The sequence below is a fragment of the Bufo gargarizans genome, chromosome 3 (assembly GCF_014858855.1).
Source record: "Bufo gargarizans isolate SCDJY-AF-19 chromosome 3, ASM1485885v1, whole genome shotgun sequence".
In the NCBI taxonomy this organism is placed as follows: Eukaryota; Metazoa; Chordata; class Amphibia; order Anura; family Bufonidae; genus Bufo; species Bufo gargarizans.
The window spans coordinates 561,818,130-561,842,585 of NC_058082.1; the positions used below are offsets into that span (position 1 = coordinate 561,818,130).

General features: G+C 43.6%; 1 protein-coding gene across 2 annotated transcripts in view; it reads right to left on the reverse strand.

Moving 5' to 3' along the window:
• Positions 1–566: 566 nt before the first annotated feature.
• The window catches only part of LOC122930678 (zinc finger protein 260-like), a 70,155-nt gene continuing 46,265 nt past the window's right edge, over positions 567–24,456 (reverse strand). Inside the window, exons 1-10 of one of the 2 annotated variants that reach the window (XM_044284215.1) lie at positions 20,410–20,651; positions 19,149–19,296; positions 18,869–19,036; positions 18,661–18,784; positions 18,452–18,549; positions 14,469–14,544; positions 14,238–14,362; positions 13,958–14,125; positions 13,750–13,873; positions 567–2,497 (exon numbers count right to left, since the gene is read on the reverse strand). In XM_044284215.1, the coding sequence (XP_044140150.1) occupies positions 1,098–2,497; positions 13,750–13,873; positions 13,958–14,125; positions 14,238–14,362; positions 14,469–14,544; positions 18,452–18,549; positions 18,661–18,784; positions 18,869–19,036; positions 19,149–19,226 (2,361 nt within the window). In that variant the 5' untranslated portion in view covers positions 19,227–19,296; positions 20,410–20,651 and the 3' untranslated portion in view covers positions 567–1,097. Of the gene's footprint in view, positions 2,498–13,749; positions 13,874–13,957; positions 14,126–14,237; positions 14,363–14,468; positions 14,545–18,451; positions 18,550–18,660; positions 18,785–18,868; positions 19,037–19,148; positions 19,297–20,409; positions 20,652–24,456 lie in introns of those variants that run through there. The other variant, XM_044284214.1, reaches the window with a different exon arrangement.

Sequence of the window (24,456 nt, forward strand, 5' to 3'; positions counted from 1 at the left end):
GATTAAAGCTCTCACTCATCTTAAATTTCTAATTGTGCAGACTTTGTCATATAGATTATGGTTTCCATTCTGTGTATTGAAGTGTCCTGCCCCACTGCCCCAAGGTATGGCATGTGTGTATCGCAGTGTTGTGCCCCACTGTCCCAGGTATGATGTCTTCCTTTTCAGGGTTATGAAAGTGGCCACCCTATCCTCGACTGCCAATGCAACCAATTGGCAACACATGAGCAAGCTGTGTGAAGGCTTGTTTTCCAAGTTGAAATGGTACCATTTTGGGGTTCATGATACTTACTGATTAACTCTCTCTGGGGGAATTGAAAAAAAACAGCAATTCCGTCACAGTTTTTTTTATTTATCAACTTTTTTATTTAAATTTTACTCTATCCACTGTGTGGCATATATAATCCATTACCATTATTCTACAGGTTATTGTTTATAGCGATACCAAATTATTTTTTTTACACGCTATATACACACAAAAACATATATTTGTTTTCAATTCACATATTCTTAGGATCATAACTTTATAATTTTTCTTCAAAGCTCTTCTTTTTTTGCACACTGAGCTATAGTTTTCATTATTACCATAACAAGAAACGCAATTCTTTTTGATCACTTTTTAATCTATTTTTGGGAGGAGACAAACAATGATTTCTAGCCATAGTTTGCGACTGGTATTGCAGCTTTTCCTCATTGCTGTGAATGGAGCAGAGCTACAATACCACATACACCCTGTGGACAGGTGTGCCACTGCTTTTGGAAGAAAGCAGCTGTGATACAATAGAAGACATCCTAAGGTAGTGAGTGTTATAGTGGAGATGCCACATTTACTAGAATATGAACATTACAATGACTTCTCTCCTGTGTGGTTCACAAGTTTTGATCTATGGTGATAACATTTCTCATAATCTGTACACGAATAGGGCTTTTCTCCTGTGTGAGTTCTTATATGGTCCATACGTTTCAATCTCAAGTGAATATATTTCCCAAATTCTGTACATGAATATGGCTTCTCTCCTGTGTAAATTCTCAGATTTTTACAAAAACTGATTTTTCATTAAAACCTTTACCACATTTGGACATGAATTTGACTTCTATCATGTGTGAATTCTTCGGTGTTTCAGAAGATCCGATTTATGGTTAAAACATTTCTCACATTCTGAACATGAATATGGCTTCTCTCCTGTATGAGTTCTCATATGAACAACAAGACTTGATTTGTGACGATAACACTTCTCACATTCAGTACATGAATATGGCTTCTCCCCTGTGTGAACTCTCATATGGTTCATAAGTATCGAACTCTGACAGAAACATTTCCCACATACTGTACATGAATATGGCTTCTCCCCTGTGTGAAGTCTTAAATGGCTCATAAGGATCGATCTACGATAAAAACATTTCCCACATACTGTACATGAATATGTCTTCTCTCCTGTGTGTATTTTCTGGTGTTTCACAAGATCTGATCTATCGCTATAACATTTTCCACACTCAGAGCAAAAATGTGGCTTCTCTGCTGTGTGAATTCTTCGGTGTTTCAGAAGATCTGATTTATGGTTAAAACATTTCCCACATTCAGAACATGAATATGGCTTCTCCCCTGTGTGAGTTCTCAGATGAACAACAAGACTTGATTTGTGACTAAAACTTTTCCCACATTCTGGACATAAATTTGGCTTCTCCCCTGTGTGAGTTCTCTGATGAACAACAAGACTTGATTTGTGACGAAAACACTTCCCACATTCAGGGCATGAAAATGGCTTATCTTCTGTGTGCATTCTTAGATGTGCCACAAGCTTTGATTTAATGTTAAACCATTTACCACATTCTAAACAGGAATTCTCTCCTGTATGAGTTTTTAGATGCTCTAAAAGATTTGATTTGAGACTAAAACTTTCCCCACATTCTGAACATGAATAGGGCTTCTCCCCCGTGTGATTTCCTAGATGTTCCAAAAGACTTGATTTCTGACTAAAACACTTCCCACATTCCGAGCACATAAATGGCATCTTCTCTTTGTGAGTTATTCGATGTTGCCTAAGATTTGATTTACGAACAAAGCACTTCCCACATTCAGGACATGAAAATGGCTTCTCTCCAGTGTGGCTTCTCTGATGTGCAACAAGAGACTCTTTCTGCCTAAAACATTTCTCACATTCTGGACATGAAAATGGTTTCTCCCCTGTGTGAATTGTCTGATGTCCAATGAGATAGGATTTCCTAGAAAAACATTTGTCACATTCTGAACATGAAAATGGCTTCTCCCCTGTGTGAACCCTCTGATGTGTCACAAGACTTAATTTCTTACTAAAAGATTTTTCCTGTTCGGTACATGTAGATGACTTTATACCTTTGTGAATTTTCTCAACTGGGCAAAGAATGTTAACTATTCTTTGCCCAGTTCTAGTTTTGCCAATCTGACATGAATTATTATCTATGTCATTGGATGGAGATACAGAGAGGTATGAATCGGATCCTCTCTTCAAGTCTTCATCTGGAAAAAGAAAAAAATTATTGATTTAGTACAAAAGGTATTTATAGCGGCTCTCCTCCCCTACCGCTATAGGATTGGTGCTCTGACTAACGTGACTCACCCAGTCACAAAAAGTTGAAAATGTGTATGTATATAATAGACAGGCATTCACCAACTGGTTTAGCATAGGTGAACAAATAAAATCCACATTTTATTTTAATATACAAAATATAAAAGGATACCAACCATAAAACACATACAGATTTATAAAGAATGTATAAAAACAATCTAAAAAAGTTCAATTTGTGTGCCCAATGTTGTGCATACATATGAGGACACAACCAACATATACTATGTTTGCAATATTATCTAACATAATAAAAAAGTGTTGTTAAAATGAGTGTTTAAACAAATTCCTTTTGCAAAGGCCAGTTGAGCCGAAAACAGTGGGAATTGGTATTTTTCCATATGTCCACTGTTCAAATACATATATATGTTAGTAGAGTGGGTGGTTAAATGGTAATAATTCATTTCCAATGGTAGATAGGTAGTGAGTAGTAGAATAAATGAAGGATTACATCGTTACTACTGCCGTTAGTATTTTGTATTTTGTAGTGTCCTTCATAAATATAGGCGGACAACAAGTAGGGCGAGTGTGTCTGATTACCGGACGCCACCGGAATCAACAAGAACATTCAACCAACGAACAGTGAGTAATTTACTAACAAAACTGACTGCATAATTCAATTGAAAAGCATTAAGTCGGACCAGCATATTTATGAAGGACACTACAAAATACTAACGGGAGTAGTAACGATATTACCGGACGATATGATTACCGGACGCCACCGGAATCAACAAGAACATTCAACCAACGAACAGTGAGTAATTTACTAACAAAACTGACTGCATAATTCAATTGAAAAGCATTAAGTCGGACCAGCATATTTATGAAGGACACTACAAAATACTAACGGGAGTAGTAACGATATAAACCGTCATCGATTCTAATACTCACTACCTATCTACCATTGCAGATTAATTATTAACCATTTAACCACCCACTCTACTAACATATATATGTATCTGACTCTCACAGAAGTTTTTTTGAGGCAGCTTTATTTCTATTGCAGTTGGCGCAATAGGTATCGGCGAGTTTGGAATATTAATATTAAACCTAGCATCAAACTGATATCAGCACCAATACCCCCACAGGTAGTGATAGGTGCCTACTAGTAAGCTCGGGTTGATTGCTATTTATTGCCTAATATACAGCATATGGGGAGCTTCTCCCACAACAGATGACGTCAGGGTAGAGAAGGATGGAATGAAATGAATGAACTTTTGTTCTCCACAGAGCTAAGCCACCACCAGTGGTGTCTAGCAGCGGCTTTCTCCTCTCTTCCCATTGAATACACATTCGGCTGAATATGTAAGTGGCAGCCTTAAAATAAATGGGAAGGACTGGGTATATTACCGTTGTTTTGCAAAATGTAATGCCCTTAGCTGTGGCTTTTGACTTTCTTTGATGGTGTTACCTCAAAGGCCATTCTTAGACATTGCCTATTGGGGATTATCGTTTTATATGACATATGAGTGTCCGACCAGTTCACTTTCTGAATTTTTGAGGAAGACATGTCTCTACAGAACGTTAATAACCAATCAGCATGTCTACAGTAAATTTATATTAGCCCGGCAGATATCCGCCAAAGATAACAAACAAGGGAAAACGGAGCATGAAAAGAAGAAATGTTTGTAGCTATGCTGTGCTAACAAGGAACTAGACATTTGGATGAATGGCGCATAAAGACTGTTGGTATTTATGCACACTCATCTATATTTCCAAAAATCCAAATTCTGTCTCTGGACTGAGAATCTGAATAAAGACTCCAACATTAATTATACCTGGCAGTGGTAAAGGTGGGAGCATTTTATAGTTCCTAACTATAGATGAGCTCACCATATGCTTTGATCACAACACTAAATACAAAATCTACATCTTTCACTACATAGCATGATTTTATTTGCCTTGGCAGCAGCTGCCTGGCACTGGTTGCTAAAATGTATTGTTCAATAATACCCCCAAAGTCTTTTTCAGCAGCAGTTTTATGATTTAATATGTAATTATAAAACTTATTTACACGGCTCAAGTGCATAATTTTAGATCGCAGGGGTCAGCACGAGCCAAAAGCACCATCTCTGCCAAAGCGCCACTTTGCCTAAGCGCTTGGCAGTTAATCATGGCAGTTACATAACATGCTTCTCTCCTCTCTTCACACAGGTATGTCTGCTGTGCATTTGGGCAATACTGCTCCACCCAGCTTTCCACAAGCCTAATAGTGCAGCTTCCATCTTCCCTGGTACAAAACTTTGCATAATCATCAATATATACTATTTTCTTTAATTGTGATATCCTTGTTATTAGTCCTAGAGATGCTCCTCCAATTGACCTGTGATTTATGGGACTGTTGTAATGCTTGTGATCTGTAGTGGTTTCCATGGCCCATCCAGATCCTTAGCTTTGTTTGCTTACCTACATATAGCATCTCTTCTCATGTGCCTTACTTCAGTGATTCATTGATTAATGAGCTAAGTTACCCCTAGTTCTCTGATCACACTTCCTATAAATATAGACACAGTCTAAGTGGAAGCACTCACAGGGGTCAGCACGAGCCAAAAGCACCAACTACTGCCAAAGCGCCATTTTGCCTAAGCAATTGGCAGATAATCATGGCAGTTGGGCAGGAGACGGAGATGCTATGTGTACTACTCAAACAGTTACACACAGCACAGGCTACGATATTGCTTCACTCAGGCTCTGGCTGCTCTTCTCATCACTATGGCTGTCTACTTTCAAATTCAACCACACCTTCCACCCTCTGTTCCCTTCTCTCCACATCAGTCTCTCCCTCCTTCCCTCACACTTTACACCCTCATACATTACACTGACCCATCTTCCTCCACGGTGCAGCATTAAAAACACCAATATAAAATCTTTCAACCACTTGCTGTCTCTTTCTCTCCTCCTGCTACTAGCTGCAGGGGATATTGCACCAAATCCTGGCCCTCCCTCTGTTGCTAACTTCTCCTCTGCCACACACAGAAACTAGGGATCGACCGATTATCGGTTTTACCGATATTATCGGCCGATATTGAGGATTTTAACTGTTATCGGTATCGGCATTTATTTTGCCGATATTCCGATAACTTATTGGAAACACAGATCGCGCTGCTGACAGCGCTCTCCGTGTTCCCTCTGCAGCACAGGGGAGAAGGAAGCAGTGTCTCCCTCCCCCTGTGCTGCTGCTGCAGCGAATGGGAGAACAGGGAACAAGAGGAGGGGAGGAGCTATGGCCACTGCGCCACCAATGATGTTAACTTACTCATTTATTCAAATTGAACAGGAGGCGGGAGCTGCAGAATCACATAGCCGGCTCCCGACCTCTGAGCTGTAGCTGCGATCTACGGTAGTTAACCCCTCAGGTGCCGCGGATCGCAGCTACAGCTCATAGAGGTCGGGAGTCGGCTATGTGATTCTGCAGCCAGCTCCCGCCTCCTGTATATGAATGAATGAGATTTATTTTCATTGGTGGCGCAGTGCGCCCGCGGCCCCCACCCCCACCCCAGTATTAACAACATTGGTGGCGCAGTGCGCCCGCGGCCCCCACCCCCGCCCCAGTATTAACAACATTGGTGGCGCAGTGCGCCCGCGGCCCCCCAACCCCAGTATTAACTAACATTGGTGGTGCAGTGCGCCCGCGGCCCCCACCCCAGTATTAACCACATTGGTGGTGCAGCGCGCCCGCGGCCCCCCCACCCCAGTATTAACTAACATTGGTGGCGCAGTGCACCCCCCCCCCTATTGATCGTTGGTGGCAGTGGCCACAGGATCCCCTCCGATCGGTTACCATGGCAGCCAGGACGCTACTGAAGCCCTGGCTGCCATAGTAAGCTCCATGCTGCTGTGTGCACAAAGCACAGAGCAGCAGGGACAGTGTGAGCTCCTATTCACCCTGATAGATCTCTATCAGGGTGAATAGGACAAGGTTTCTAGTCCCTAAGGGGGCTAAAAGTTAGTAAAAAATAAAATAAAAAAAAGTTACAAAAATAAAAACACCAAAATATTAAGTATAAATGAAAAAGAACGATTTACAAAAAAAATATACACATTAACAATAAACATTCATTTTCAGCAGGAATTATTATTTATTTTTTTCAAAAATGAAAATTCACATAATATCGGTATAAATTATCGGCTATCGGCCTAAAAGCTCACAAATTATCGGTATCGGACCTAAAAAATCAATATCGGTCGATCCCTAACAGAAACCCCAAAAATCGTATTAATGTTCACTGCACATCCTCTCCAGTCTCTTCACTGTGCACTCTGGAAAGCACGATCGGTTTGTGACAAACTACCCACAATCCACAATTTCTTCCTCTCACACTCTCTGAACTTGCTAGCCCTTACAGAAACCTGGCTTCAACCCTCTGACACTGCTTCTCCTGCTGCCCTATCCTATAATGGACTTCACTTCACCCATACCCCCAGACCTGATTACAGGCACGGTGGAGGAGCAGGCATACTACTTTCTCACAGTGCACCTTTCAGGTCATTCCCCCTGTACCCTCTCTCACATTCCCCTCTTTTGAGGTTCACACCATTAGACTCTTCCATCCATTCCCCCTGAGAGTTGCAGTTGTCTATCATCCCCCAGGCTCCCCCCACCAATCACTTTGCAGCTTGGCTTCCTCACTTCCTATCTTCTGAATCACCGACTCTTTTATGGGCGATTTTAATATCCCCATTGATGATCCTACCTCCCCATCAGCCGCTCACTTTCTTTCTTTAACCTCCTCTCTTGGCCTATAACAACTTAATTCCTCTGCCACGCATGAACAGGGCAATATACTTGATCTAGTCTTCTTCCATCACTGCTCAGTCTCAAACTTTAGTAACGTATCCTTCCCACTTTCTAACCACAATCTTCTTTCATTTACCATAAAGACCTCTCACTTTTCTCATGGCAATCCTACTTTTCACACTTACAGAAACCTACACACCATTAACTGCCAGCAACTTATTAACACCCTACAATTAGCTCTTACCCCAATCACTTCCCTCCCCTGTCCAGACTTAGCTGCCAATCATTACAACCAGACCCTCAAAACCAACCTAGATGAAGGTGCTCCAATATCAATCCAGCCCTCTCGACACAGAACACGGCAACCCTGGCACACACCTGAAACACGTTTTCTCTAGCACTGCTCCAGATGTGCAGAACGCTGTTGGAGAAAATCGCGAATATCAGCAGACTTCCTCCATTATAAATTTATGCTCAAAACATACAATTCGGCTCTCAACATTGCAAAACAAAAGTACTTCACCTCTCTCATCTCCTCACTCTCAAATCGATTTTTTTTTTACACTTTTCACTCCCTTCTAAGCCCTAAAGTTCCAGAACCTGTCACTGACCTCTGCGCTGATGGCATGGTCACTTACTTCAGAGACAAAATTGGCATCGTCCGGCAGGAAATAATCTCCCAGTCCCCAAATAATTTCAATCCTCCTTCCTCCAATTTCTCCACATGCTCGCTCTCCTCTTTCGACCCTATAACAGAGGAAGAAGTCTCCAGGCTTCTCTCTTCCTCTCGACCCACAACCTGTAGCAGTAATCCTATTCCATCACACCTCCTCCAGTCCCTCTCCCCAATGTCATCACTCACCTAACAACAATTTTTAACCTCTCTCTCTCTGCTGGTTTATTTCCCTCCTCTTTCAAACACTCTATTATAACCCCACTACTAAAGAAATCATATCTTGACCCGGCCTGTGCTGCTAACTACCGACCTATTTCTAATCTCCCCTTCATCTCTAAACTTCTTGAATGTCTTGTCTACTATCGTTTAATAAGCTCTCTGCAAACTCTCTTCTTGACCCCTTACAATCTGCCTTTTGCCCTCTCCACTCTACAGAAACTGCCCTTACTAAAGTGTCTAACAGCAAAAAGAAATCGTGACTATTCTCTACTGATTCTGCTGGATCTCTGCAGCGTTCGAAACCGTAGACTATAAACTCCTCCGCACCATGCTCCACTCAATTGGCCTTAAAGGGGTTCTGCACTTTCAATTAACTGATGATCTATCCTCTGGATAGATCATCAGCTTCTGATCGGTCGGGGTCCGACACCCGGGACCCCCGCCGATCAGCTGTTTGAGAAGGCAGCGGCGCTCTGGCAGCGCCGCGGCCTTCTCACTGTTTACCGCCGGGCCGCCCGCCCACTGACGTCACGACTTATATCAACTAGAGTAGGCGCGGCTAAGCTCTGTTCACTTGAATGGAGCTTAGCCGAGCCCACTCTAGTTGATACAAGTTGTGACGTCAGTGGGCGGGCGGCCCGGCCGTAAACAGTGAGAAGGCCGCGGTGCTGCTCGAGCGCCGCTGCCTTCTCAAACAGCTGATCGGCGGGGGTCCTGGGTGTCGGACCCCGACCGATCAGAAGCTGATGATCTATCCAGAGGATAGATCATCAGTTAATTGAAAGTGCAGAACCCCTTTAAGGATACTGCCCTCTCTTGGTTCTCTTTCTATCTCTCTGGCTACTCCTTTAGTGTATCACTCGCTGGCTCTTCTATTTCTCCTCTTCCTCTAGATGTTGGCGTTCCTCAGGGCTCAGTACTAGGTCCTCTACTCTTCTCCCTCTATACAGCCCCTATCGGACAGATTATTAGTAGATTTGGCTTTCAATGCAATCTCTATGCTGATGACACCCACTATACACTTCGTCCCCTGACATAACCCCTGCTTTACTCCAAAACACCAGTAATTGTCTGGCAGCTGTCTCTAACAATGTCTTCTCTGTATCTAAAACTGAACCTCTCAAAAACTGAACTTCTTGTCTTTCCCCCATCTACCAACTCACCTAAACTTGATATTTCAATTTCGGTCTGCAGCACTATCATAACTCCTGTGCCACATGCCCGCTGTCTTGGAGCCACATTTGACTCTGATCTTTCCTTTGCTCCCCATATTCAATCACTTACACGCTCTTGTCGTCTGCACCTCAAGAATATCGCCAGAATCCGCCCTTTTCTTACAGTGGAAACGGCAAAAATTCTTGTTGCCTTAATTCATTCTCGTCTTGACTACTGCAACGCATTACTAATCGGTCTCCCTCTCACTAAACTCTCCCCCCTTCAGTCTGTCCTTAATGCTGCAGCCAGGCTCATCTATCCATCCAACCGCTACACTGATTCTACTAGTCTGTGCCAGTCACTTCACTGGTTGCCCATCCACCACAGAATACAGTTCAAACTTCTCACCCACAAAGCTCTGCACAGTGCTGCACCTCCATATATCTCCTCCCTCATCTCCATCTACCACCCTACTCGTGCTCTCCACAGTGCTGCACCTCCATATATCTCCTCCTCATCTCCATCTACCACCCTACTCGTGCTCACCGTTCTGTTAGCGACCTAAGATTAATAAGCTCCATAATTTGTACCTCTCACTCCCATCTTCAAGAATTTTCTCGAGCTGCACCTATTCTCTGGAAAACTCTACCCTAAAATTCTAGGTCAATTCACAACTTCTCCACCTTCAAACGTGCCTTAAAAACACATTTTCAGGCAGGTTTATCAAGCTACCTAAAATGACTTTTCCCAGACTAAACCTCTCTCCCACCAACTCTGGCCTAAACTCAATCCTCTAGTAGTCCCAAACCCGAAGCAGATCGGCCGGCACCATTCCTGTAAGTTCGATAATGGCTCAAATCCTACTTCAACTACCTTATGTGTCGGCCCCAATTCCTCATAGATTGTAAGCTCTTGCAAGCAGGGCCCTGACTCCCAGTGTTTCAGTTGCATATTAGTCACTTGTTATTGTTCTGTACATAAACCCTATGAATTTGTAAAATGCTGCGGAATATGGTGGCGCTATATAAATACATTTTATTATTATTACAGATTGTAAACGTCCTTCAAATTTACTTTGTGGCAGATTAGGCAAATTTTTCAAAATATTAGTTTGGAGCCAAATTGATTCATCGTGAATCGAAGTTGCTCCAATTGCCCTGAAAATGTACACTGTACATAACACCCTCTAGTCTCCTAGAACAAAGATTTTATGAAAAGATGTGGTTGCTTTTTATTAAAAAAAAAAAAATTCTTACAAAGTTTTGCACTTTAAAGCTTTTAAACAGAATAATAGCAAATAATGTCAGAGAGACACTGACATATATAGCTATAGGTAAACGTATGGTTGATGGTGTTAAACAGCATGCTTAAAATCACGCTGTGCTATCGCATGACTTATGGTTTTTTATGATAGAAAGCTTCCAAAACTTGTCCTATATAGGGGGCAGATGTTATTTAAATACACAGTGTTATGGAAAATAAGCAGTGGATTGTTGGGATGAAGCGTTCAAAAATTATGCCTCAACGGGGGTATGTCCCTGCCCCTGTTTATACACACAGATTTTTACTTCAGAAGAAACAGTGGCTTGTTCTCCACAAGCATCCAAAAATCAGAATTGCGGACCCGGATTTCCGGATCCGGGCAGCACATCGTGCGGCCCCATAGAAATGAATGGGTCCGCAATTCCGTTCCGCAAAATGCGGAACGGAATTGCGGACATGTGAATGGAGCCTTACAGTGAGGATGTGGAAAGGTTAGGGTAATAGTATCACATGGCCAAAATAGAAGCGGCAGCAGTAGCAGCACAGCATGGAACAGACAAGGCAGTGGATAAGTGTGTGGCTGTTTAGGGGATTTGCAGCAGGGAGTAGCAGCTGACGCTAACTATGAGGCAAAAATCTAATAAGGGAAGCGGTCATGGTCGTGGTGGTGGTGTTGGTGGAGCCTTTGGTGCAGGGAAAGGAAGTGGCCGTTCTGCCACAGCTACACGTCCTACTGAACCTACTACCTCATGTCCCAGTAGCCGCCAGAATTTACAGCGATATTTGGTGGGGCCCAATGCCGTTCTAAGGATGGTAAGGCCTGAGCAGGTACAGGCGCTAGTCAATTGGGTGGCCAACAGTGGATCCTGCACGTTCACATTATCTGCCACCCAGTCTTCTGCAGAAAGCGCACAGGTGGCACCTGAAACCCATGCCCATCAGTCTGTCACATCACCCCCGTGCATATTGGGGAACCTGTCTGAGCCTCAAGTCATGCAGCAGTCTCTTATGCTGTTTGAAGACTCTGCTGGCAGGGTTTCCCAAGGGCATCCACCTAGCCCTTCCCCAGCGGTGGAAGACATAGAATGCACTGATGCACAACCACTTATGTTTCCTGATGAGGACATGGGAATACCACCTCAGCACGTCTATGATGATGACGAAACACAGGTGCCAACTGCGTCGTCTTTCTGCAGTGTGCAGACCGAAAAGGAGGTCAGGGAGGAAGACGATGCAGGGGACGATGAGGTCCTAGACCCCACATGAAATGAAGGTCATGCCACTGGCTTTCAGAGGAAGAGGTGAGACCGAGCCAACAGCGTAGCAAAAGCGGGAGCAGGGTGCACAAGCAGAGCAGCCATCGCCGAAACTGTTCGCCTGCTACTGGCCACCGCCACTAGGGACCCAGCACACCAAAGGCAGCATCAACAAGTTCCCTGGCATGGCACTTCTTCACACAATGTGCTGACGACAAGACCCGAGTGGTTTGCACGCTTTGCCATCAGAGCCTGAAGCGAGGCATTAACGTTCTGAACCTTAGCACAACCTGCATGACCAGGCATCTACATGCGAGACATGGGCTGCAGTGGAGTAAGCACCTTCAAAACCAAGAAAGGGTTCAGACCCCTCCTGCTCCCTCTTCTGCTGCTGCCTCAGCCTCTTCCTCCGCCTCTGGAGGACCGTTGGCACCTGCCGCCCAGCAAACAGAGGATGTGCGACCAACAACACCACCTCTGTCACCAAGCATCTCCACTATGTCACACGGAAGCGTTCAGCTCTCCATCTCACAAACCTTTGAGAGAAAGCGTAAATTCCCACCTAGCCACCCTCGATCCCTGGCCCTGAATGCCAGCATTTCTAAACTACTGGCCTTTGAAATGCTGTCATTCAGGCTGGCGGATACACGCAATTTAAATGTATGCTTTACAAAGTACTCAATCGTATGGTTACGAATAAGGACGTCTTGTCTGAAACGCGTAAACAAACACTGCATATGATGTGATTGTGTCTGCTGTCGAAAATTGTGAAATAAAAGAGAAGTTTTTAAGAGGACGAATATGGGTTTTGGGCATTTTTTTGTCAGTCTGTAAAAGTGGCATACAAGTCAGACAACATGGTTCCCAGCAGCGACATTGGTGTCCAATTATGCATCTAGACATGGTCCCCCTTAGGTGTTTCCATCACTTTCAGACCTTTTCCTATGAACCAGGCACCCTCCCTTCATCCGAGCAGGGGGTGCCTGGTCGCCTCCCATTGACTTCCCATATACTCGGGTGCTCAGCGAGCGCACAAATATCGCGATGTGTTCGGACCGAACACACAAACATTTTGGTGCTCGCTCATCAGTACCAGTCATCTAATAAACCTTATCTCTAAACTACTTAGAGGTCGTAAACACTTATTTAACCCACATTCTCATCAATAAGAAAAGAACTGAGCTATAGAGAGTGTTTAGGAGGTCAGAGAGCAGAGATAAGGAGTCCTTCAGCTCCTGGTCTGACGGAAAACACAGAAAATCCAAAGGCTGGTACTAGTGCATGTCAGCTCTGTGCAGAAAAATGGATGCCATATTTTAAATAAAGACCAATTTAAAAACATATTTTTAGCTCAAAATTAGTTCAATGCAATAGTAAAAAAAATAAAAATAAAATAAATACCCCCAAAGGTGTACATAGCCGTTAAACAGGCTGTCTATACCTGGACCAGATTTACCACAGTGGCTCAGGCTGGCTAATGAATTTGGTGCAGGGATAGACAAGTTTATTTAACTCTATACCAGCTAATGGTTGGCTTACTTTTAAAAATAATTTAATCTAGATTTGTGCCACCATTTTGGTGCCAAATGGTGCACATTAGGCCACAACCCTTTGAAGGAATACACACTCCTTTCCCAGTAAGCCATGTCTTCTTATCGAACTTTCTCAAAAATTAGATGCACCAAATTTTAATACAGTTTATGAAAGTATCTAGGTGCACTGACATTAGTAACTGCAGGCCAGTGACTGAATCCATTGTCTGCGATGATCAGATGATGGGTGAATGTAGATGATCCTCAAACCTGTTCTTCTCTATAATAAAGGAAGGTCTCCTCTTACCTAGTGATGTGAGGGGCTGGTGATCCTTTATCATGAAGTCCTTGTACAGATCCTTGTGTCCTTCTAAATACTCCCACTCCTCCATGGAGAAATAGACTGTGACATCCTGACACCTTATAGGAACCTGACACACACAATCATACAGTCATCCTCCAGACACTTCCTTGGCGTTATTGTATAATGTCCCAGCATTCCCAGCAGCGCTCACCTCTCTGGTCAGCAGCTCAGTGATCCTGGTGGTAAGTTCTAGGATCTTCTGCTCATGTATCAGTGAATGAGGTGGAGGCTCGGTGATGGCTCCTGGGGTCCTGCTCCATTCTCCTGACACATGGGGTGTCACACACTCACCAGACGACTTCTTCACTACTGTGTAATCCTGTGTATGGGGAGACACCGATCACTACATGTAATCTAAGAGTCCTTCACCTTTCCCGTCATTTACCTGTATTATTAATAGAGATAAGAATGATGTGATGTGAGACTCTCACCTCTCCAGTTATCAGGTAGATGATCTCTAGGGTGAGGTCTAATATCCTCGCAGCCATGAGGTCTTTGTGCTCGTCCATCCTTGGTAGGTCATTGAAAGAAAACTTTCCATGTGAGAGGCCTGTACCTGAGGAATATGGGGAAGACAAATGAGAACAAGATGTAAACTCACATCTTACATGAAGTATAGAGTCTCACTAATGGGGAGTATTAAAGGATTAGTTAGAGCATACAATGGTGGTGACTTGAGGTAGATTTAACTGGGTTTCTTGGAAATCTCGAAGACAGCACATCAGACATTGCCCCGTCCTGAAGAGAGAGGAAAGACACAGAGATGTAAAAGAACACCATCAACTTTACCAAAAATCTAAAGGCAGAAGATAAGAAATATAGAAGGTAATTTCTGAAACTGGTATAAAGTAGAACTGGTTTAGTGCTGTCATGGAGACTATGAAGACACCCAATTACCAGTATACCGGTATATCATTGTCTTTAATCCCAGTCGTCTCCGGAACAGCAGAAGAGATTTAACAAAGGTTTAATAATGGGAAGAAAGGGGGGGGGGGGGGGCTGTAACTATAGGACGTCTAGGACGTCCTAGCGCTGTGTAGGCTGCCCATGACATCAAGTCTCTAGAACTTTTATGTTGTCACTCTGCATATTAATTTTACAGGAGCCAACCCTTTCTTCCCAGGAGATCATCATAAGGAAGGGTAGGGATCGCTTTAATCCCTGCTGAATTACTTTCTCCAGGAATTAAGGGGGGAATTTTATCAAGCTCGTGTAAAGTAGAACTGGCTTAGTTGCCCATAGCAACCAATCAGATTCCGCCTTTCATTTTTCAGAGCTCCTTTGAAAAATGAAAGGCGGAATGTGATTGGTTGCTATGAGCAACTAAGCCAGTTCTACTTTACACCAGTTTGATAAATCTCCCTCTAAATATTTAATCTATTTTGGCTCTGAATTTCTCACCATCGGCTTTCATTCTTTTATAAGATCAGTTGATCTGTCCATAACGTCCAGATTACAAATATTATCTGGATTCCCTTCCACCATAAATGCCTTTAGCATTGAAAAAGTACAAGGAAACCTCTTCCAACTGTTCAAAGAGCTGGACCCTGATAGAAGATCCAGAAGGAGAAGCACAACAATAAGACTTTGTCTTTTACCCATCAGCAGGAACAATTGCTATTTTGATGCATGAAATGATCTGAGCCGATCCTGAAGCGGACAGCGGTGCTCATCACTAGGGATGAGCGAATCGACTAAGTTTTAAGGATTAAGTCGATTCACTTAAAACCTTGTTCTAATACTGTACGGGGCAGGAGCTCCGTACAGTATTAGAATGTATTGGCTCTGATGAGCCGAAGTTATTGCTTCGCGCAATAACTTCATAAATTATTTGTACTGTAAAAAAAAAAAACATCTCCCGAACTCAGGTTCGGTTCCAAGGTACCACTTTTTTTTTTATTTGTTAGACGACCAAAATAATTTTTGCAGCTTTTTATTACATGACATGGGGCTTTTTAATAATTTTTTTAGTTTTATTAAGGGGAAACTGTACAAACAGTATTTCAAAAAGTAATTTTTATTCAAACTATAGCGCATTGTTTAAATATGCAAATTATTATAATTATTTCCCCATTTTGTGTTGTATAGTTTCACGTGAATAGGGTGATAATGGTGATGGTTTTGGTTGATGTGGGAATTTTTTCTTATGTATATTATTATTATTTTCTTTTTTTGTTTACTTTTATTAACTAATATTTTCAAATATATTTCTGCTACAAAAAGAACTTTGGGGGACACTGACTTATTTTTCACATTTTCCTTTTATTTGTATTTTATTTATTTTGTACATTTTTTTTAATAATCACTTTATTACTTATTTTTGAAAATATATTTTTGTCATATAATATGTCAGTGAACAATTATATATAGCAACTTTTTCTTTTTTTTTTCTTTTACTTGCGGAAGAGTTGGCATCTGGGCAGAGCACAGTTGGCCTCTGCCCACCAAGTACCCACAGCTCCAAGCTAGAGAACAACAATGCAGCAAGGAGTAGCAGTCGCCAACTCAACAGCTGGGGACATACAGAACAGAGCCAGGCCCCAGAGTTCAACAGGACCAGTGTTTGTTTATGGGTGGGCTACTCAACTAACTCAGGCACCGACCGAAAGGAGGTCAGGTACCTGGTTAGTCTACTGTTGGGACATTATAAACTGAGTTGGTCTTCAATAAAGAAGTTCCCGTTTTACCCTCAAATATAGTGTCATCTCATGTGTGGGGGAACAGCTATATTTACTCTGGGGTTTGCTATTGGTATTATACTCCCCTGGGATTACAACACTATTCTACCCACTGGAGGTTGGATCCTGGTCTTAGGCCCGGGGTGGGTGGAAGACGGCGAGACCTCAACCAAGCTGCAACAGTTTGTGGGGTCGGCAGTGATTACGGTGTCAAGTGGAGTGCTTGGAGCCCTCAGGAAGCACTAGGAGCATTCATGAACGGAGGTTTCCAGTCGGGGTGCAAGGAGATCCAAAATATATTTGGCACATAATTTGTCCCAAAAAGATGCTTTGAAAGGCCTTTGTGACACAGCCTTTTTTTTTTTTTTGGCACTATTTCCATTGTAACTGGAGCATCCAAAGGAGTCCAAGTTACATGGGAACCAGCCTGCTGGGGGGGCATTGTACAAGGCAGAAATGATCACAGTCTACTCTGCCCAACAGACACCCGGCTATCACATGATCGCCAGGGTCTAAACTGCATAGCGCTCCTTGAGGAGAAGGCAGAAGGACTAATAAACCGCTTTTGTCGTCTCAGCTCCCCCCGCTGTCACAACAGGGGACCCGACCTGCTCCTGCTAGGGAGCAGGAGATGTAGCCCAGTGCTGTGGGGGGGGCTCCGGGCAGTTGTGCACTACTGATATAGGGTTGTTTCGATACCAAAATTTTGATTCGGTTTTGATACCATAAAAAAGTATTGTGATACTTGATACCATTCGATACCATGCAAAAAATAAAAGACAAAAAAAGCGCGTGCATTCCGCATTTTATGGAACGTACGGTCCATAATCGAAACAGTCCTATCCTATTTTTGGGAGGGACAAGGTCACTATAAAAAGGTTGCGAATTGCACAGTTTTTCTTTTTTTCTTTTACGGCGTTCACCGCTTAGGAGATATTTTTTATATTTTAATTGTTTGGACTTTTCGGACGTGGCCATATGCGATATGTTTATTTCTTGTTTATATATTTTATATGTAAAATTGGGAAAGGGGGTGATTTATACCTAATATTTTGGTGTGTTTTTTTTTTACTTTTTTTTTTTTTTTACTTTTTATTTAATAACTATTTCCCCCCCCTTAGGGGGTAGAACCTGGGATCTTTTTATCCCTTGTCCTATTCACCCCGATAGAGCTTAGTGCACACAGCAGCAGGGATGTTACCATGGCAGCCAGGGCTTCAGTAGTGTTCTGGCTGCCATGGTAACCGATCGGATCCCCAGGATTACACTGCTGGGGCTCCGATCAGAAGCTGCCACTGCCGCCAATGAAAGTAGGTGAGAGGACTCTGAGTTCACTGCCACCAATGATTTTAATACTAGGGAGGGGAAGAGGCGCACTGCACAACCAATGATGACTAACGTTTAATATATTACAAATACAGGCGGCAGAAACACATTGCAGACACCCGACCTCTGACAGGGCGCTGCAATCAGCAGCAGTTAACCACTCAGGTGCGGCACCTGAGGGGTTAATTGCCGCAGATCGCAGTGCCCTGTCAGAGGTCGGGTGTCTGCAATGTGTTTCTGCCGCCTGTATTTGTAATATATTAAACGTAAGTTATCATTGGTGGCGCAGTGCGCCCTCCCCTCCTCTTCTCCACTTCGTTCCCATTGGTGGCAGCGGCAGCAGCGGCACAGGGGGGAGGGAGAGACTGCTTCCATCTCCCAATGCTGCTGATGGAACATGGCCGTGCTGACAGAGGAGCGCTCATGTTCTCTGATACTAGGCTGTGCAGTAGCACAGCCTAGTATCGATAAAAGGTGAATCCCAGTATTGCAACGATACCAGGACAAAAGTATTGATTCGGTATCGAAAATTCGATACCCGAAACAACCCTACCCTGATACAGAACATATACTGCCCTGCAGTAGAAGTCTAGTAGAAAGAGTCACTACAACAATCTATAGAGGATTTGTAGAAATCTCACCTGATGATCCAGTGGGACAATTTGCTTTTCCTCAGGACAATGCTGGGAATATAGAGGACTGGGACATCTCTCTGGTGGATTTCTCCTACTGGACTCATCTATAGGAAATAAACCCAGTGACTGAATACATGGTCTATATGTGATGATGGGTGAATCTAGGTGATCCTCAAACCTGGTCTCCTCTATAATGAAGGAAGGTCTCCTCTTACCCGGTGATGTGAGGGGCTGGTGATCCTTCATCAGGACATCCTTGTACAGATCTTTGTGTTCTTCTAAATACTGCCACTCCTCCATGGAGAAATAGACAGTGACATCCTGACACCTTATAGGAACCTGACACACACAATCATACAGTCATCCTCCAGACATCTCCTTGGCGTTATTGTATAATGTCCCAGCATTCCCAGCAGCGCTCACCTCTCTGGTCAGCAGCTCAGTGATCCTGGTGGTAAGTTCTAGGATCTTCTGCTCATGTATCAGTGAATAAGGTGGAGGCTCGGTGATGGCTCCCGGGGTCCTGCTCCATACTCCTGACACATGGGGTGTCACACACTCACCAGATGACTTCTTCACTACTGTGTAATCCTGTGTATGGGGAGACACCGATCACTACATGTAATCTAAGAGTCCTTCACCTTTCCAGTCATTTACCTGTATTATTATTAGAGATAAGAGTGATGTCATGTGAGACTCTCACCTCTACAGTTATCAGATAGATGATCTCTAGGGTGAGGTCTAATATCCTTGCAGCCATGAGGTCTCTGTCCTCGTCCATCCTTGGTAGGTCATTAATGAAAATGACTATTGTCTTTGAAACAGAACTTTACCTTTGAGGTAAAAAGTATCTAAGGAACACAGAAGATTTAGTGCTAACATACATTTGAAGGAATATTTTTATTTTATTTTATGCACTTATATAGCGCTACTATATTCCACAGCGCTTTACAGACATTAGCATCAAACTGTCCCCAATGGAGCTCACAATCTAAGGTCCCTATTGGTATGTCTTTGGAGTGTGTGGAAGAAACCGGAGTACCCGGAGTAAACCCACGCAAACACGGGGAGGACATACAAACTCCATGCAGATGTTGCCCTTGGTCGGATTCGAACCCAGAACCCCAGCGCTGCAAGGCACCAGTGCTACCCACTGAGCCACCGTGCTTGGTCGGATTCGAACCCAGGACCCCAGCGCTGCATTTTTTTTTTTCTATTTTCACATAGTGGATTGGCAGAGATGCGTTCCTGCCTTTTAAACATGCTTATGTAGCAAAGCTAGAAAAATAGCTAAGCCAGCTTCACATCTGCAACTAGCTCTTTTAGGACTAAACCCTTTTATCAGAGTAAAGCATACGAGAACAGCTTTTCAAGGGGAACCTCTGGGTGGGTATTTCTGTGATGGAGACCAGTTGATATACGTGAGGCTAAGCAACACTTCTCTTAATTTCTGTGGAAAATATATGCAAATTATTATGTGTAACATTTGCTGCCATCAGACAGGTTTAGGAAAGCTAATTATAATATGTTTCCCGGAAACCCGGAGGGACTTCCTCTGGACTACAATACTGAGTACATGTACTCGGCATACTACAGGCTCTCCATAATTGTCCTTTTACATAATTCTATTCACAATTTAACACACATACAATAATATAGGCATTTACCCCTTAAAGGAGTTGTCCCACAAAAATATTGTACATTCAAACCAGTAAAGAAAATTTTTAGAAGTAAAAGTCCTGCATTCTAGGGAAAACCATGTGGATTGAATGGAGGCTCCCATCTTACATGAAGCTCAGTGTCTCCCTGTTGGGAGTTATAAAGGTGTACTGATAGCAGATGAGGGAGGCGACGCTGTGATTGAGATATATAAATATGAACAAAAATAATCCAGGGCTCAGAGACAAAATGAAGCTAAGACACCACCAGTTACGGATAGAAAACCATTAGATATGGTGACTTACCGTACACAGCACAACACAGGTCAATTGTCCTAATCATCCATATTGGAGAGGATTGTCCCCAGATACGTAATCAGTGCTCCACCACCAGTCCTCCAAATGTTCTAGAGCTCCAAGGTCTAATTACTGACTATACAGGTTTATAATAAATGTCCTCCTGACTGCATCAGACATTAAAGGGAACATTATAATTACATCCCATAATGACTGACTGGGAGTAAAATGTATTGATTAAACACTGCCTGGCTACAAGAGACTTGTGACACACAGATGGGAAGTTAGTGTTCCACAGGAGGGAAGTACCATGTGTTCCAAACACAGGAAATCTGTGTTCCACAGACAGGAAGTACCATGTGTTTCAAACACAGGAAGTCTGTGTTCCACAGACAGGAAGTGCCATGTGTTCCAAACGCAGGAAGTCTGTATTCCATAGACAGGAAGTACCATGTGTCCCAAACGCAGGAAGTCTATGTTCCACAGACAGGCAGTACTGTGTGTTCCAAATACAGGAGGTTTATGTTCCACAGACAAGGTACACCATGTGTCTCATAAAAAGTAAGGTCAAATACACACTTCAGTTATTTCTATCAGTTATTGGGAGTGAAAACTAGGTGCGAGTCAAAAGCATAGAACAGGTGCAAATCTTTCCATTATACCTGATCACTTCACTGGGCATATTACTATTACTCACACTGTGAGGGGGCACCTATCTGACCATAACCACTGTGAGGGGGGCACATATGTGGGCATTGCTACTGTGAGGGGGCACATATCTGGGCATCACTACTGTGAAGGGCCACATATCTGACCATAACTACTGTGAGGGGGCACATATGTGGGCATCGCTACTGTGAGGGGGCACATATCTGGGCATCGCTACTGTGAGGGGGCACATATCTGGGCATCGCTACTGTGAGGGGGCACATATCTGGCCATAGCTACTGTGAGGGGGCACATATCTGGCCATAGCTACTGTGAGGGGGCACATATCTGGCCATAGCTACTGTGAGGGGGCACATATCTGGGCATCGCTACTGTGAGGGGGCACATATCTGGCCATAACTACTGTGAGGGGGCACATATCTGGCCATAACTACTGTGAGGGGGCACATATCTGGCCATAACTACTGTGAGGGGGCACATATCTAGGCATAACTACTGTGAGGGAGCACATATCTGGGCATAACTACTGTGATGGGGCACATATCTGACCATAACTACTGTGAAGGAGCACATAACTCGGCAAATTTCTGTGAGGGGCCACATATCTGGGCATGTTACTGTCAGGTGGCACATATCTGGTCATAACTACTGTGAAGGGGGCACAATGCTGGCATAACTACTGTGTGGTGGCATAAAGGAGGAATAATTACTATGTGGGGGCATTTAGGGGACTGTTTGGGATTAGGTGTTTAGTTATGTTCTGGGCAGAGTTAGAGGAGTGGCCTAGTCCTAAAAAATGTGTGAATGTGACTGATAGCACCTCTCCTTATAATGCTCCAGCGCTGATATAACCTCCAGAGGCAGGGACCTACACAGACAGCAGAGGGCCCCTGTGCAAGGGATGTACCTGCCCCCCCCCCCCCAAACCATACATATAAATATAAATATATACGTGCAAATAAAAAACATCTAATATCGGTCAATATGCTTACAGTATGTATACATATTTTTTTTTTCATACGCCTCTAACTCTGCCCAAAGCATAACTATACACAACCAGTCCCCTTAATGCCCCCACATAGTAATTATTCCCCCTTTGTACCTGCACAAAGTAGTAACGTCCACACTGTGCCCCCTTCACAGTAGCTATGCCCAGAGATGCCCACTTCACAGCAGTTATGCCCAGATATCTGCCCCCTTCACAGTACATATGCCCATATCTGGACCCCTTCATAGCAGTTATGCCCAGATCTTTGCCCATTCCACAGTAGCTATGCCCAGAGATGCCCCCTTCACAGCACTTGTGCCCAGATATGAGCCCCTTCACAGCAGTTATAACCAGATCTGTGCCCATTTCACAGTATTTATGCCAGGGCTGTGGAGTCGGTAGATAAATGCTCCGACTCCTCAGTTTTTTGTACTTCCGACTCCGACTCCTCTGTATTTAATATGCGAATGTATTTTATACATTCCTTGAAGGAAAGAAAAGAAGTTCTTCTAAGCTCTTCTAGCACAGAGAGGTAGTTGGGCAGAAGCTGCTGCCTTCTCCTTTGTGTGCTGATCTTCTGCTGAAGACAGGGCAGTGGGAGGATCCAGGAAGGGACATTTATTTTAAAACATGATTTCCCTAGAAGAATCCCATAGTCATGTTTAAAGTTTAAGATAACATTCTGAGTTTACACGTTTTATAGCCTTAGCTGAATGACAGCAGTTTTTCCAATGGTTTACAGCAGGGATGTCAAACTCGTGGCCCTCCAGCTGTTGCAAAATTACAACTCCCATCATGCCTGGGCATACTACAGCTATCAGGGAATGATGGGAGTTGTAGTTTTGCAACATCTGGAGGGCCATGAGTTTGACATCCATGGTTTACAGCTTCAGTCTTGAACTATTGACCCTCCATTCCCTTCACTTATACAAGTGTCTCTAGTCCTGCAAAACACATATTTACTTAATCCCTTATCAGTGAGAGGCGAGGATAACCATGGGCATTGTGTTCCCTGTAACATCAGAACACAACACAATGCAAAGTATATGTATTGCCACTCCTAATTGTGCATTGCGTGCCATATAGTGAAGCATATGAAAAGCATGCTTCTTCACATCACTGAACACGTTTGTTTTGCGGTTACGTGAGGCACTGCATGCATTGACCTTTATTCTTACAGTAGAGAAGTCATTAATTATAACTGTTTATGAATTCGGACATTTAAACTTGCTTTTTTATTTTTTTATTCCAATTTAAATTTAGTAGGAGTCGGAGTCGGTTCATTTTTTGCCGACTCCGACTCCAGGTACCCAAAATTGACTCCGACTCCTCGACTCCGACTCCGACTCCACAGCCCTGATTTATGCCCAGATGCCCCTTTCACAGAAGTTATGCCCAGATATGTGCCCCCTTTACAGTAGTTATGCACAGATATTGTCCCCCTTCACAGTAGCAGTGTGATGTGTGACACTACCTCCTGCTGCTGCTCTGGAACCAGGGCCATATTTAGTTTTTATACTGCCCTGGGCACTTTAGTGCCGGTTTCCTCCCCCAACTGAAGTCCATATTTTTTAGATAGCTGACAGTAAAGTGCTCCCTAGGCCTTCAGCTATCCCTCAGGACTCCCTCATATGCTTGCACAATTATAGGGCTGACCTGTTATATGTGCACTTGGCAGCTGAAGGCATCTGTGTTGGTCCCATGTTCTTATATCCCTGCATTACTGAGAAAAATTATGTTTTATTATATGCAAACGGGGGCGTTACGATTACCCCTAGAGGCTCCGCTCTCTCTGTAACTGCCGCGCCCTTTGCACTTTGACATGGCCAGGTGTGATGACATTTTCACTGTCCTGTCAAAGTAGACTGGGAGCAGCAGTTGCAAAGGAACCAAAGCCTCTAGGTGTAATGGTAACGCCCCCGTTGCTCCTAGAGGCTCATTTGCATAAATGAAAACATCATTTTTCTCAGCAATGCGGGCAAATAGGAACATGGGACCAAAACAAATGTTTTCAGCTGCCAAGTGCGCATGTAACAAGTCAGCCATAGGTTAAAAATTGCTGTCAGATGCCCTTCAAAGCTGACCCCGGACATATCCCCTTCTCCCCCACTCAGCCCCTCTGACATTTCATACTCCAATTCTCTGCCATGGCCTACTCTGTAAAGCGTAGGGCAAGGCTGTTTTGTTTACAGTCCTAGCAGTGTACCTGGTCACTGGCACTGATGGCCGGCTTCACAGGCTAAAGGCAGCGCTAAAGCCTGTCCGGTGTCGATGACTCCCCCCCCCCCTCCCATAGTACCCTTACACTGCCCTCAGTACTAATAAGGCACCCCTAATAGAAATAAGGACACTCTATACGGCACTCCTATGGAGCCCTCCGTAGTAATGCCCGCCACCAC